The sequence below is a fragment of the Lasiosphaeria miniovina genome, assembly GCF_030549165.1.
Source record: "Lasiosphaeria miniovina strain SMH2392-1A chromosome Unknown B0T26scaffold_4, whole genome shotgun sequence".
Classification (NCBI taxonomy): domain Eukaryota; kingdom Fungi; phylum Ascomycota; class Sordariomycetes; order Sordariales; family Lasiosphaeriaceae; genus Lasiosphaeria; species Lasiosphaeria miniovina.
The window spans coordinates 101,551-116,722 of record NW_026848223.1 but is presented as its reverse complement, the minus strand read 5'-3'; the positions used below and the strand labels follow the sequence as shown (position 1 = coordinate 116,722).

Here is a 15,172-nt window from a genome sequence, read left to right as displayed (position 1 = left end):
ACAAACCAACCAACGCTGGCGCGAAGAACAAAGACCCAAGAATCTGCGACCCAAAACCCAACCCTCAATCACTCAAGTCAGGTTTCCATTTCCTCACCAACCTGTCTAAATCTCTGTTCTATTATTTTATCTTCTTTTGAGCGGAACTTATTCATAACATGGCTTCGGCACAGAAAGACAGCAAAGGACACACAAAAGAGCAAAGGACACACAAAGGAAGACAACAGGGGACACAACAATCAACACTCACGAGCATGGGACAGATACACTTTTGCTGGGATACAATATAAAAGTTTGCGGTGAATATGCCATTGATGATAAATTCGAGCACCACTCCATGTATGTAGTTCGCAGGATTCTATGCCCTGGGCGAAAACTTTGATCTTGTATGCGGTGCTAAAATTCATGAGCCGGCCGGTATGACTCTGTCGGTGCCGTTCAACTGTTTGACCTTTTGCTGTACCGCAGCAAATGCCTGTGTTAACCTTTCAGTGTGCACGTAGTGACGGCCATGAATGAGCCATTTCACTCAGTGATAAATTTAACTGTGGAAGCCCCCCCTTAAGTAAAGCGTTATTGAACCAGACGAAATAACATGTGTTTGCAGAATGGTTTTAAGAGAATGGAAAGAGACGAAATTTTCAAGGAGGGCGCTTTTCAAGGAGGGTGCAAAAATTTCGAATATTCCTATTGATGTCGGAGATGGAAAAATGGAAGCAACACGAATATCACGAGTTGGACACCCACAAAGGAACCCACTCCACTCAAGTCGCTTCCCATCAAACGATGACTGAATTAAACAAACCTGACTCAGAGCACAATTATCATCGCATCGGCTCGCCATGCAGCCGTTTGTTGCTTTTTAACGTGGCCAGGAATGGGATGTTTCGGAAACGAGGTCGAAACAAGAGCTGGCATCTGTTTGCGTCTCTCTTAATAATTAATTGCTGAAAGTTTAGGTGTAGCGGCTCTAGAGGCTCGCAGGGGTTTGATTTGAAGTGGCGTCTTGTTTCAAGACGAATCTCAATTATTCTTACAACCCGCCTTTCCATAGTGCTTCTTGGAGGTGCTCCATTCTCTCTGTGTGACAGAGTCCGCTGGAGATGACGTGGTGCTCGCCTTGGTTCCTTCATGATACTCCATGTTCGGCCGATGCTCACCACAGCCCCCTGATACGGCCATTTCCGCTTCTTTGTCTGGCACCTCCGCCCCCGCCCATTGAAATTGCCCTAGGTCTGGGCAACTTTCATGGGACATGCGATTTTCTTCTTTGGCTGACCAGAGAATCTGAGATTTGACGGGTTTCAGGCTGAGGCCCCTTCTTTCAAAACCTTTTCCTTTGTTACAGAACCTCAGCCTCACCAACACGAGCCACGGGCTATTAATGTCACAACTTCACCGCCAGGACCCACCATCAGTCCAGGGGTGCGGCGTGTGCACCACAAAGCTCCAGTTGACAAAGTCCAACCCCCAGACATTGCCAGACCAGTCACAAACACATCTTTTAGTTTTATTCTAGGTTCCTGGTTGTCACCTCGGCGTTTCCGAGACATTGAGGCTCATGTCACCCCGGCCCGGCAAATCCCACGTGGGAGGCCGGCTTCCACCTCACCAACTCAGCCCATGCGATCGTTCTTATCAGTCCCTTGACCTGGGGCGCGAACATCATGGGCATTTAAACCAAGCGTGATGTCCTGTCGATGGCAAAATCTCTCTGTTTTCCAGTCTTCAGCAAACTCATTCGCTCCTTCCAGGCATCCACATCTACATAGCCGCCAGCATCCATCAACAAGCTACAGTCTTCAGCGCGACGCAACCCACAGCCGTCAGTCTCTCACCTCAACATCTTGTTGCAACCCGACTGCAAGCTCCGTGGCCCCCCAACTTCGAACTCTGCATTCATCGCAATGGCTCGCGTCGTGTCCCAGGAACGTCAGTCTGCCCCGCTCGGCTTCGGCTGCCAGACGGGCCAACATGTGCACCACCACCACAACGGAAAGCGGGGCGGCTATGAGAAGCCGCCGAACCCAAAGCCCACCCCGAGCGGCGGATCGAGCAAATGAGCTGCCGGTCGACGACGCAGTGAGTCTCGGCGAGGCATCTAGTTGCTTCTCTCCCACAAACTGACGTTGAATGCTGACCGGCCCCCATTGACAGGGCAGACACCTGCGACGGGTGACCATGACAACACTCCCTGCGCAGCTTGAGTGATGGGCGTGTTCGAAGGGGATATCATTCTGGATAATCGGTAATTATATTAGAGGGGGGCTCATTTCGTTGATTTGGCATTTTAGACCTTGGTAGACGGCATCTGGGAACCAGACATCCTAGATACACATAGTTATCACTTGGAGTAAAGCTACAGAACCTTGCGGTGATAAATCGACAATTTGGGGCGGGCCCTCCAGCAGCGTTGACTGATAATGAACTGCATTCGACGTTCGACCGTGACCATGCTTGGAGCAAAAAACTTCGGGCAATTTTCCCAAATGCTGTGCTGGGGTAGCCTACAGCCACTCAGCCTACAGCAGTATATATGTACAGTTGACTAGACTCCCTAGCCACACAGGACAAGTATCTGTTTTGTCCAGCTAGCAGAGCGGCACCGATTATAAATGCAATAGAAAAAGCGCACACTCAACTTCTGGCGGTAGCCTCCCGCATCATGACCACCAGCCCGACTTCCTCCCATACATGAAAAGGACATTACCATTATCCCCGCCTAGTCTTCCGAGGCTACACCCTGCTGCGGTATGGCCTGGCGCAAAGCTGTCTTCGCTTTCTTTTGGACTGCCTTGTACGGACCTCTTCTTCCTCGGATTTAGCGGGGTTGCCGTTTTTGATCCTCCACCGCCGTATGCGTTCTCAAGATCTTCCCCCGTACAATATTTTGTCTTCTACTCTACATTGCCAAATTTATCTCTAGAGATTTAGATGACTTGACGAGGTTGGTCGCTTGCAGACAAAGAAATGTGAGTGGTCAAGACGAACCTGGAAGGGGGCTGGCTCACGTGTTATCGCGCAGATTTAGCGTTTTGGCTTGGCCATCATCCCAGAAGCCTGCGCGCTGATTCGTCCTCTCTGCGTTTCTGGGGCTTGAAATCTCTTGGATTCTTCCTGGAATGGACATGCCACAAAGCAGATGTGATAGTGGCACTTTCGGAGTCACCGTCGAGTTGCCTTTGGATTTCTGTGTCCAAAGTTCATCAACCATCATTTATCTGCACCTTTTTAATCGCTGGGAAATTGGAATCTTGGCTTAACAGGCGCATCTTCTCTTCCCATCGCCAGCGCGGGACGGTTTGCTGGGCACATATGAAGGTGAAGAAGCCAATGCAGAAAGGGATGTTTCGCAGCTTCGGTTGATCGCCAGATGCGGCATTGGAGTATCTGAGTAATTCACGGTGCGTTTGATGCATGGATTGATACACCTGAAATTTCCAGGTGGTCGCGGATTCTGTTGCGTTTGCGGGGGAACAGGAACAAAAGTAAAACGTAAGTCAGGTGGTCTGCTTATGGAACACCCCTGGATTTGGAACAAGGTTTGTCATCAAGGACTTGCCGCTCGCCACCCAACTCACCTATTTCAATCGCTTGCAACTCGACCAATTCTGCTTCAATACTTATCTTCTTTTCTCCATTCAATTGACAAATGAAAGATGAAGCGATATACTTAGTTGGATTTGCAGAATGCGCTGGCAGAGTATGCAGAAACCGGCTTACTCCGTAGCTCTGCTGAAAATCACGGCATCCCCCCTACTACTCTCTTTAATCGGGTTCGTGGTTCCGAGCCAGCCTCCAAGGCCCAAATTCTTAATCAAAAGCTTTCTCCGGCTATGGAAGAACGCTTAACCGAATGGATTCTATTCCAAGGGTCGCTCGGTCACCCTCCAACCCACGCCCAAATTTGGAAACTAGCTAGAAGAATGCTCGAAGATAACGAGACCCTCGGAAAACGCTGGACTAGCCGGTTTTTGGCTAGAAATCCATCTATTTCTACAATTAGGCCTCGGAGAATCCATGCAAACCGTGCTGATCGAGCCTGTGAGGCCGTTATCCGGCCTTGGTTTGACTATTTGAAGCCTCCAGGCGTGGAGGCTATTCCAGCCAAGCATAGGTATAATATGGATGAAACTGGCATTGCTTCTGGCATTGGAGATAACGGTCTGGTTGTTGGATCTAAGGAAAGAAAGAAATTCCAGAAAAAGAAGAAAGGAGACCGAATTTGGACCTCGATTATCGAATGTATTTCCGCTGGCGGCCGGTATTTGAACCCAGTCGTCATTTTCAAAGGTGGAAGCCTTCAACAACAATGGTATCCACGCGATTTACAGCCATTTAAGGGCTGGAAGTGGAAACCCATTGAAAACGGCTGGTCTGGCGATGATACTGCCGTCGCATGGCTCCGCAATATCTTTCTTCCAGAGACTCGGCCAGCTACCCCCTCGGAGAAGCGCCTCCTTATTTTAGATGGCCACGGTAGTCATACCACCGAAGAATTCATGTGGCTAGCCTTTTCTAATAACGTACAATTGTTATTTCTACCAGCCCACACCTCCCACGTTCTCCAGCCCCTGGATTTATCGGTTTTCGGCCCTCTAAAAGCCCGGTATAGAGCCAAGCATAACGAGGTTGTTTCCGGCTTCGACGAAGGCACTGTTGCTGAAAAGAGAGCCTTCCTAGAATGCTACCGGCAAGCCAGGGTCTATGGAATGACTGAATCTAATACCAAAGCCGGCTGGAAAGCTACAGGCTTCTGGCCGGTCAGCCTCAGGAAGCCCCTAAGCAACGGCCTTGTTATTAAGAATTCTAACGGCGACGTTGGTCAACTGACCTCTACGGTTTCTATAGACCTTCAAGAGGTCCATAACCCCATTCTAAATAAGAATTCGGAGGGCCGGCCTATATGGTTTACCCCTAAAAAGCCGAAGGATTTCCGTATTCAGGGGCAGGTTTTTCTAGCCGGCCAGAAACGGACTTCCAACGACCGACTTTTCATACGCAAGGCCGCAAAAGCCTTCGATTACGTGGTTTTCCAACTAGCCAATACGGCGCATCAATTGGAGGCTGCAGAAAAAAGCCTAGAACGCACAAGAGGCCGAAAGAGAAGGAAGGTCCAAGTCGACCCTAATACGCAGTTCGCTGGAATTGAGGAGGTTCGTGCCTCACAGAGAGAGGCTGGCAGAGAGGACCTTAGTTATTCTGAAAGAGAAGAATCAGGAGAATCCGATACTGAAGACTTCATCATTGTAGCTAATTAATTGACAAAGTTGTTGGCAATTGAAGTTTGTGGTGTTGTGCGGGGTCCGATTCAGGGGCTGTTCCATAGGCAGGGGTGTTCCAAAAGTCCCCCACCTGACTTATGGGCTGAGATAACCCGCTGTTCCGTGCCCCACCACTGGCACAGAGTTGGAGTCGAGCCCGCGCGCCTGCCTTCATCTGCCGAGCCCCCTCTCTCCCCAAAATAGCAATTGGAGAGGGGTTGAGAATTAGCGCAAATGGGGGAATCCATCAATTTCCCGGTGGTTCTGAAAACTTGACTGGGTATTCATATGGTCTCAAGTCCCCGGTTCTGGCCCAGCTCACGAGCTGGAACTTCTTCTGTCCCATCCCAGGCACCATTAGGTTGGTGTCTTCCGCTGTCCAGACGCTAAACTGCCATCGTCAACCCCACTTTGGGTCAGCACCCCGATTTACCCCGCCAACAGCTGTTAGGGCCTCACCATGCCTTTTCCCTACAAGACAGTGCTCGTCACTGGCGCAACATCGGGCATTGGTGAAGCTCTCGCCGAGCGCATGATCGCCAGCGGTATCTTCGTCATTGCCGTCGGCCGCCGCAAAGAGCGCCTCGATGCCCTCGTGGCCAAGCATGGCGCTGACAAGGTGGCTGCCGAGCCATTTGACGTGGGCGACCTCGACGCCATTGAAGGCTGGGTGAAGAGGTGCAGTCCCCAACCAATCTAATCTAACACATGCTCTCCCCACGCCGTTGCCTGCGGCAGTCTGCCGAACACCACAGCTCACTCCTCCGTTTCCAGGATCACGGCAACATATCCAACGCTCGACTCTGTCGTCCTCAACGCCGGCTACCAGCGCACGCTCGACTTCACGAACCCGAAGTCGGTCTCGCTCAAGGCCGTCACGGCGGAGCTTCACACGAACTACCTCTCCCCACTACAAATGTCCGCACAGTTTCTGCCGCATCTAACAGCCCTCGGCCCTTCAACGCCGGCATCCATTGTGCTGGTGTCGTCGGGGCTGGCCGTGGTGCCGATGCCGCGGTGCGCCAACTACAGCGCGAGCAAGGCCGCCGTACACAGTCTGGCCTGGTCGCTCCGCTCACAGCTGGCTGGACCTTACTCGCCGGCGACGCGACACATCCGCGTTATCGAGCTCGTGCCCCCGGCTGTACGCACCGAATTGCATACACAACAGCCCGATCTCGTCGCCACCGGCGGCGCTGACATTGGCGTTCCTCTCGACGACTACACCGACGAGACCTGGGCCGAGCTGACGGCTGAAGACGGCCCCGACGAGATCGTCCACTCGGTTTTCAAAAACACCGGCCTCCCCGACATTGAGCACAGGCGCGTGGCTGCCTTCGATTCGTTTGTCGCTGTCATGCGGAAACAGGGCGCAAGGTTCTGAGCCGCTGCCGCTGCCGCTGCCGCTGCCGCTGTACTTCGCGGAGAGGCCAACTGGCAACTGTGGGCTGGTCTTGTTAGTCACCGTGGTGAGTCAAACACCGCAGCAACTTGGGCCTGAACAATCTGGCTCTATTGCTGCCCCGTTGCCGGGCTATGGCAAGTCTGGCAGCGGCGAGGGCTCTTGTTTTGCTAGGGGCTACGTCCCTTAAAATATTGGGTAAGATATCTGGGTAAGGGCCACAAGCCCAGAATCACTGACACCTATGCTTTTTCCTCAATTGTCTTTTGCCGTGTCATTACAAGCAGCAACCTATTTACGGGTTTGATCTCTGGAAAATTATGTGTCATATTCCATATCGCATTACTTATTCGTCGTGCACGCATTGCGCACACAGACCAGACCAGCTCATTTCGCGTCTGGGCTGCCAAGCAGGGCCTGGCGCGTGTCGTAGCCGTACTTGATCTCCCCGTGCCAGTAATGGGTGGTATCGACCTTTGAGACGGTCCACGCTTCGTCGAGGGCCTGGACGACTTCCGCTGGTAGGGGGCCCTTCTCAAGATTAGCGAGGTTGGCATCGAGCTGCTCGGCGCTAGAGACGCCGATGATGATACCGTCGTTGCCGCCGTTAACGGCGAGCTTGAGGGCCGAGTGGTGGACGACCCAGCGCAGGGCCGTCTCGATCATGGTCAGGCCGGCCTTGTCAACGGCCGCCTCGATGATCTGCAGCGCCTGGAACGTGGAGTCGCGGTAGTAGCGGTTGCGGTACATCTTGCCCGTGTGCGACTTGTCGCTGAACCGGCCCTCGGCCGGAACCATGTCGGTCGACTTGATCTTGCCCGAGAAGAGCCCGCCGGCGATGGGGTTATAGACGACAATATCAAGCCCATACCGCCTGCACGCCGGCACCAGCTCGGGCTCGATGCCCCGCGTGATGGCGTTGTACATGCCCTGGTACACAGTCGGGCGCACCCAGCCGTTGTGCTTGCACGTCAGCACAATCTCGGCCACCTCGAACGCCGTAAAGTTGCTGATGCCGAACTGCACAAACTTGCCCGCCTTGTGCAGCTTGTCAATGGCTGACAGCGTCTCGACGAAGGGCACCCCGCGGTCCTGTCCGATGAGCGTTATTTAGATGCCAGTAAAAGTCAGTAGCGGGCGAGGGCGCGGGGAGGTTAACGTACGGCAGCGTGAAGATATAGAAGGTCGACAGTGTCGGTGCCCAGCTCCTTCAGGCTGAGGTTGAGCGACTCGATGACCTTGTCGTGCAGGTTGGTGCCGTGCTCGCCGGGGTACTTAATCTTGGTGGCGAGGGTCAGGCCGCGGTCCTTCCACCGGGCGTCGCGCGTAAAGGCCTCCTGCTTGCCGCCGACGTAGACACGAGCCGTGTCGACCTCATTGTAGCCGCGCGACTGGAACAGGTCGAGCACCTTGCCGTACTCGTCAATGTTGGTGACGCGGGCGCCCGTCGCCTCGTCAGGGCCAAAGGTCATGAGCCCCAGGATGATCCGGTTCTTGGGCGACTGGGCGATGAGAGGCATGTTTGCGAGACTGTGGAGAGATGAGCCGACGTAGCGATGTGCCTGTCTTTGTCTTCAGGGGCTTGGTTTGATAATGTCTAGAAGAGACCTGATCAGCTCAGAACCAAAGATGCGAGGTAGCACGCCGTCTGCACTGGGCAGACCTAACCTACCGGCACTGGTAACTAGGTGATGAGATATGACGGCGTGTTTCTGATATTGAGGTAAGAAGTAATTTCTGATTGAATTCGAGACCAGGAGAGAGGTTTTATAGACTTGTAAATGTGCTTCAAAGGGCGCCAGTATCTAGATGCCGTAACTATAGCCCGCCCGGCGATAACTCACTTGAGGAGGTCCAATTCCGCCAATGACGCAATTTTAGCGGGGTCCAGATCGGACTTCGCCAAGAAGTCGGAGATACGCGGCGGCGTTATACGGCCTGAAATGAGACGAATTAACAAGTATGTATCCATTCAACGATGAAGTGCTGACAAACCGTGCGTATTTTATTCAAGGCCACTCCGTAAAGGGTCGATGAGTAACCTGCTACGTAATCGTCAGCTTCTATTACTATCACTCTCTAAACTAATCCGTATTGCTATGCACTGCGTGGCTGTGCTAATGTGTGTGTGTGTGAACTCTGAACACTTGGCATGGGAGAAACAATTTCCCCGTCGGCCTGATTATTCCGTACTGCACGCAATAATACACCACATTGAGGCGCAATTCACGACAACGAGACCAAGTGCAGAGTATATGCAAATCTTGTCGCTGTTAACTCCAGGGGGCAACACCCCATTTGAGTTGCCGTTGCTTATTTTTGTTTCGTCTCAGAATCTGCCTTTACTAATCGCTTCTACGTCCGGATTATGAGTAGCCTTTAAATTAGAACCCCGAATCTACAGTACCTATGTTTTTGCAACTGTTGGCAGTCTACTTTGTAACTGGCCGGGAATGGACCCCACGGTGGCCGGTCCCGACAGGCTCGGTTAGCTTTCATTCTACCCCGACTCGGTTGGCCGAACGAACGATCGCAATGGATCCTTATTCCTTGCTGGGCCGATCGACCGGGAGCATGAAAATCGGCACAACGTTGCCGTCTCTTGTCTTCAGTTCGAGAGGCAGCAAGCACCGGCGATGGCCGCCAGGGCAGGTCGAAGCGAGCCCAGCCGCTCCCGCACATTTGTGCGGGGCTGTGGGGTCGTCTTGGCGTTCTGAAACAATGGAGCTCAGCCGGTGCGACAAGCGGGCTGCAATATGAGTGGCCTGCCGTGTTCATAAGGTTGTACTCCTTTGGTTGAGACTTCGCGCCGGCCTTCTATCCGCTTTAACCGCGAATATCTATGTACCCCTGGATGCACAGCAAAAGCATCACGAACTACTTGCCAAATCAACACAAATTGCAGCCGAATTTCAAGGCTGTTGCTGGAGAGAGATTGTCAAATGCAAAAATCCAGGTAGATAGATACCTAGGTACAATGCCTACCTATACAGGCCTACACGTGTCTAGCCTTTTATGGTTGCTGAGCACGCACGGGCACTTCCAGTAATCCGAGCTCCCCCCAGTCAGCCCCTGAGCCAGCTTCAGCAGCTACTGAAACACACTTGTCTCACACTTCACTATGGCGCGTCGCAGTTTCGTCGGACAGCCCCAAAACCTCAGACGAGGGTCGGCGCAGGTCCATGCCAGCAAGCCTCACAAAACAGAGCAGGTGTAAGCTTACCTATTGCTGCATTTCCACCTCGCTTCCAATCGTCATCTTCGCATGTCCTCCATTTCCCTCCCAACTCTGTTTTTCTTCTTCTGCTTGGCAGGCCAAGAGCTGGTCCTTTTGCCGTCCTCGGTTTTATATATTATCAAATTCAACAAGGGTTACTTGTAACTGATAACCCACATTCTTCCACTCAGTCGTTGTAAGAATCTGAGAAAATGGAGCCACCTCGCAGCTACCTGCACGTCCAGCACCAAGACCAGCACCAGGACGATGTCGATGCTAGATCCAGCACCGAGGTTGACGAGTCGCTAATGGGGGACGAAAAGCATCCCGAGTGGCACCAACCGTCACGAAAACGAAAGTCGAAGCGGACCAAAGCTGCTTCGCTGTTCCAATCATACCGCTGGATCATCGACACGTCCCTGCTCCTCGTCATCCTCGCCCTGCTTGTGCGAGACCAGTGGCGCCAGTCCTCACCAGCACATCCGTGGGACTTTGGAGGCGACTTCACAGGAGTTGGCCCAAAATGTGCGGTTCCATTCACCACCACCCTTATCAAGGTATCAGACGCAATGGGCTGACATGCAGCCAACCACTCCAGTCTCGCAGCAAATCACAAAATTCAAGTCGGACCAATCATTCGCCCCCATGAACACATCTGAGTTCTTCACCGACGAGGTTCTGATGAAGTGGAACATGTTGATGCCGAAAGGCATGGGCTTCGTGTGGGTCAACGAGACACACAAGTACCACGATGTATGTGCCCCTGTGTCTGCCCACCTATCATCCTCAGATGTCAACAGCTAACCATTTACCTTCAGCTCCCCACACCCGTCGACTGGCCCGACAAGACCGTCTTCACCACGTCCATGACGCACCAGCTGCATTGCTTGGTAAGACGTTCCCTAGCCCCTTGCCGAGCATCACGGCCTCTCTCTAACATCCCCGCTCTGAAATCAGTTCGCCATCGTCCAGACGTACTCTGGCCTCAAGGCGAACCACACCATCCCCGACGACCACCATTGGCACATGATCCACTGCTTTGACTATATGCGCGAGGCCATCATGTGCAGCGCCGACATTGCCCTCGAAGGCCACGAGACGACGTTCCCCGACGACAACGGTGGGTCCGACGGCTGGGACTCGAAGCATGGTGAGTTGAAAATTTCCGCCCATTCTCGAAGTCCAACCCCTTCATTTTTCATCCGACCACGAGTTTCAAAGACCGCTCAAAACTAACAACACCTCCTCGCAGTCTGCAAAGACTACGGTCAAGTCATCAACTACCTCGAAAGCGTCAGGGCCTATGACGACCAGCTGATCTATTGATCACTAGCTGAGAGTGCAGTCAGCACGATCTCACGTATATTTATTCATGCCCACTCCTCTCGGTCGCGGGAGCGACGGAATGCCTAGGGCTTACTTGAGCATTGTACATACACTATTGAATGACATATGGATGTGACAGTCAAAAGAGGATGGTTGTTAAATAAAAACTGGACAAGGTCCAAAAGAAATGTTATATCCTGTATCTTAGTCACGTACCTACTTTATTCTCTTGTAGTTATCGGATTCGGCAAAGGGTGCAAATCCTGCGAGATTCAACCCCTACAACATGAATATCAGGGTACATAATCTCTTTCACAGATTCTCCAAACCGCATCTATTAGTCAAATCAAGGCATAAACTTCGTCTAGACAAGCATCCTTCCCTCCCACGGCCGATGTCCTTCATACACACAGTTCAAAGCCTGGCTCTCACTCATCCTTAATATTTGGTAGCTCACCAACTCATCAACCTCGATATACCTGAGGTATCCATCAACCTGGCCTGGGCCATTCAAATATCTCATACACTTTCCGATTTAAAAGAACACTGGTTTATTTACATAACCATAGACCACCTAACTAAGTAGCAGAAGCTCAACACGGTTTGGGGATCGCCTCAACCCAAAATTTACATTACCTGATGCATCCGACCTCGGGAAATAGGCATAACAGACTCGAGACTGCTAGAAGAAAACTCCATTCGGGTACCTATTTCGCTGAAATATTTGTTAGATTTGGCCCCAATATGTGCCAAGCGTCTGAGACGAAGAATACGTTGCGTGCAGATTTATTCAGGCTTAATTACATTAAGGCTCAGACTTTAAATCCCCCTCCCCATGACCAAGGTAAGGTACCTTGCAAATGAACCTGGCCCGAGAATGAAACCTGCCTCGATACAAAATACGGCACTCTTCGCTGCCGACTACGAGAGATAGCCCTGGACTAACACTTATTAATTAGACCTCAGCGATCAAGCCATAAGTCAGTCGTGCATGTCAGCTATGAACTAAGAAGTTATTGGCAGAGAATGGACATGGATTGGTGACGGAGAGGGTAGCTATGGGAACAGTCTTTCGACACTTTCAGCACCCTCGCCTCGCCTCGTGTTCTCGAGGAAGGAACCTAAGAAGCAATATTGGTAACCCTTCCATCTTCCCTTCCTTTGCCATCCATGGCCCAGTATCGAAGATTCGATGAGTGGACAGAACTATTTGAACCTGCAGCCCGCCAGGCCAATGTGCTCTGGATTCCAAATCCGAGGTGCGTGTCTGCACGCTAATGTCATCTTCCCACGTAAACCTCCTTGGCCGTGGCCCCTAGACGTCCATCACCCCCCGATAAGTTCCACAGCCAGACAAGCTTCGGTATGCCTGTTCCCAAGCAAACAAACCCCAGCCGAGAACAGGATATACTGAAGGGTGTTCGGCCCCAGCAAGAAGGTGAAAAATAGGAAGATCTCCTGAACGTCCTGCAGCATCGCCATAATCCAGTGCCGAATGTCGAAGTCATCAAGTGAGCAAAATACCCGACTAGAAGCGAAATGATAATACCGGAAAGGGGCCCAAATGGAACACCTTGGACACGACGCCCAAGGTAGAAACGCGGCTTGAAACCCCCAGACAAAAATATCGTTGGTCATGTCTGTTTCCCGTTGCCAGCTCATCGCGCCCAAGACAAGAAAGAAAGAAAATTCGTAAAGCCCTCGCAAGATGAAGGCCCAAGAACATGGAAGCACTGCAACCAGCCTTGAGCTCAAGCATCACCGAGTCGTGAAGGAGAGACGCGGGGCGTAATCGTAATTAGCGTAAAATGTATGTGTCCTGGTTTCCTATCCTCCCAACAAGCTTCCGACCTACATAGCCGTCTTGCGCCTCTCGGCGCTAGTCAGGACAAGCATTGGTGCCTTGCGCTGTCCGTCGACGGCCTCCGTCTTGGCTTCCCTGTTGCTCTTCTTGAGGAGGCTGGCGAAGCTTCCCGGGTCGCGAGCACTCTCGCTGTCAGATGAAGCAGTGCTATCAACACTGGTGCGGTTCACCTTTTGTCGGGAGCTCGGGCGATCGGATCCAATTGCACCCCAACTACCAGTGCTAGTCCGCGAACTAGGCAGGCTGCACTCGGCATCGTGGTCAACCAAGCTTCCAGAGCCGCTACGACCAGAATCACTGTCGTTGTCCGTCATCGGGGTCTCGACCATCTCTTCGGTGCTCTCAGAAATGGGACTAATACTGCCGGAGCTGCGGGCTTCCTTGCGCCGCTCCAGGCCTGCCCGGACAAGATTGCTGATCGCCGAGCGACGAGTTCGAGTGACGAAATTCTTGCTACCTTCGTGTTTGGCAGTTGGCTTCGCCTTGAGCTCATCCATCGATGGCGGATTACGGGGCTGGCGAACGGGGTGCTCGCCAGCTCGAGCCTGTCCGGGACCATAACCAGCAGTCATGGGTGTTAGCGGGAAGGAGGCTGTTTTGGGACCCGTAGACTTGAGCGAGTCATCAGTAGCGATTGACAGTTGACCCTTGTTGCCATTAGCAATTGACGAGGACTTCTTGTGGCCCCGGCGGAAAGCATTTGCGCTGGGCGGTGGAAGAGGAACGGGATTCTCAGCCGGCGACTCGAAACGACGCGGAGGCGACGGGTTGCGGAATCCGGTCCTGCTGCCCTCAGCGGGCGGGGGAGACACCTGAACACGAGGGGTGCCAACGCTGGACTGCTGCATATTCGAGTACGCGGTGGACAGTTGAGCCTGGTTGTAATATTGAGGGTTCAGTTGGTTCGTTTGGCCCTGGTCCATGAACAGCGTCTGCTGGCCAGTCGCAGGATCGTAGACGCTGTAAACCTGGGGCTGTGTCGTGGCAGGTGTCATCATGGCTTGAAGGTTTTGAAGGTTCTGGAGATTCTGGGCTTGCTGCTGGTAGATGTTTTGATACCCTGATTGTTGCGAGACCATCTGAACCTGAGGATTGATGCTCAAACCCTGGAACTGCTGCGCTGCGGCCTGGAGCGCCCTGAGCTGTTGTTGCAGTCTCAACTGCTGTTCCGACAGATAGGCGTTGGTATACAAGAGTTGAGCATGCAGGTTGGGATCGATCTGCTCCTGAGTTTGATCGTCGAGCTGAATTTGAGGAGGTGCCAAAACCTGATCGGCAGTATACTGCTGCCCATACTGTTGCTGCTGCTGGAGCTGCTGCTGGAGCTGCTGCTGCTGCTGGAGCTGTTGCTGCTGTTGTAGCTGTTGTTGCTGCTGTAGCTGTTGTTGCTGCTGTAGCTGCTGTTGCTGCAGTTGCTGTCCATAGCCCATGCTAGAGTTGTGTCCATGTTGTTGCTGATGACCAGCACCGAACCGAGGCAACGATGTCTTGGGTCCGCTTAACAAACTGGCATTGTCGTACATGTTAGAAGTCATCGAGATACGATTCCGACCATTGGTTGCGACGGTTGGCGAAGGGAGGCCATTTGAGAAGCTCGCAGCCGACGCAGACTTGGGCGCGGTACGGAGACCAGCAAGCAGGTGGGATCGGCTGGTTCTTGGGGTGGGAGCGCCATTATCGATATCGGTCGGGGACTTGGCCGTCTCGAATGACAGCGGCTTGATGTTCTGGCCGCCTCGTCGGGATGCTAGGGCCGAGGGGATACCGAAAGAAGGATGCGACATTTGGGCGATACCTCCGGCGTCCATAACGACGTGTGGCGACAACGATGTATCGGTCGAATCTGTCTCGGCTCCTGCGGAATATTGGACTGACACGCGTCGTCGAGTCGGAAGCGAGGAGTGACAGGTAGCGTCGTGTGGAAAAGGCGACAAGGCGGGAAGCCGACCGACTGCAATTACGAAGAGAATTGACGGGAAAATAGGAGGTGAATATTAAGCATGAGGCGATGCAGTTCTTCGCGGGCAAAGAGGACGTGTTCAAACGCTCGGCTTTGTGCGACTTGCTCTATAACTCTCTGGGAGGGATGCGAAAACGAC

At 52.7% G+C, this 15,172-nt stretch overlaps 4 protein-coding genes across 4 annotated transcripts; 2 read left to right on the top strand and 2 right to left on the bottom strand.

The window, feature by feature from the left end:
* Positions 1-5,427: 5,427 nt before the first annotated feature.
* On the top strand, positions 5,428-6,648 carry B0T26DRAFT_853368 (uncharacterized protein; the record flags this gene model as incomplete). The annotated part of the gene is made up of 2 exons (XM_060447666.1): positions 5,428-5,942; positions 6,039-6,648. The coding sequence occupies exons 1-2, from the start codon at positions 5,725-5,727 to the stop codon at positions 6,646-6,648; spliced, it is 828 nt and encodes a 275-aa protein (XP_060295563.1). The 5' UTR covers positions 5,428-5,724.
* Positions 6,649-7,053: 405 nt separating this feature from the next.
* B0T26DRAFT_646526 (NADP-dependent oxidoreductase domain-containing protein) lies at positions 7,054-8,186 on the bottom strand (the record flags this gene model as incomplete). Its single annotated transcript, XM_060437820.1, has 2 exons — positions 7,054-7,758; positions 7,830-8,186. The coding sequence occupies 2 exons, from the start codon at positions 8,184-8,186 to the stop codon at positions 7,054-7,056; spliced, it is 1,062 nt and encodes a 353-aa protein (XP_060295562.1).
* A 1,588-nt stretch (positions 8,187-9,774) lies between these two features.
* Positions 9,775-11,527, top strand: B0T26DRAFT_707157 (uncharacterized protein). The gene is made up of 5 exons (XM_060441841.1): positions 9,775-10,408; positions 10,482-10,636; positions 10,702-10,773; positions 10,841-11,033; positions 11,136-11,527. Exons 1-5 carry the CDS (start codon positions 10,096-10,098, stop codon positions 11,207-11,209), a joined length of 807 nt encoding a protein of 268 aa, XP_060295561.1. The 5' UTR covers positions 9,775-10,095; the 3' UTR covers positions 11,210-11,527.
* Positions 11,528-13,060: 1,533 nt separating this feature from the next.
* On the bottom strand, positions 13,061-14,857 carry B0T26DRAFT_675194 (uncharacterized protein; the record flags this gene model as incomplete). The annotated part of the gene is made up of 1 exon (XM_060439799.1): positions 13,061-14,857. The coding sequence occupies one exon, from the start codon at positions 14,855-14,857 to the stop codon at positions 13,061-13,063; it is 1,797 nt and encodes a 598-aa protein (XP_060295560.1).
* Between the last annotated feature and the right edge of the window lie 315 nt (positions 14,858-15,172).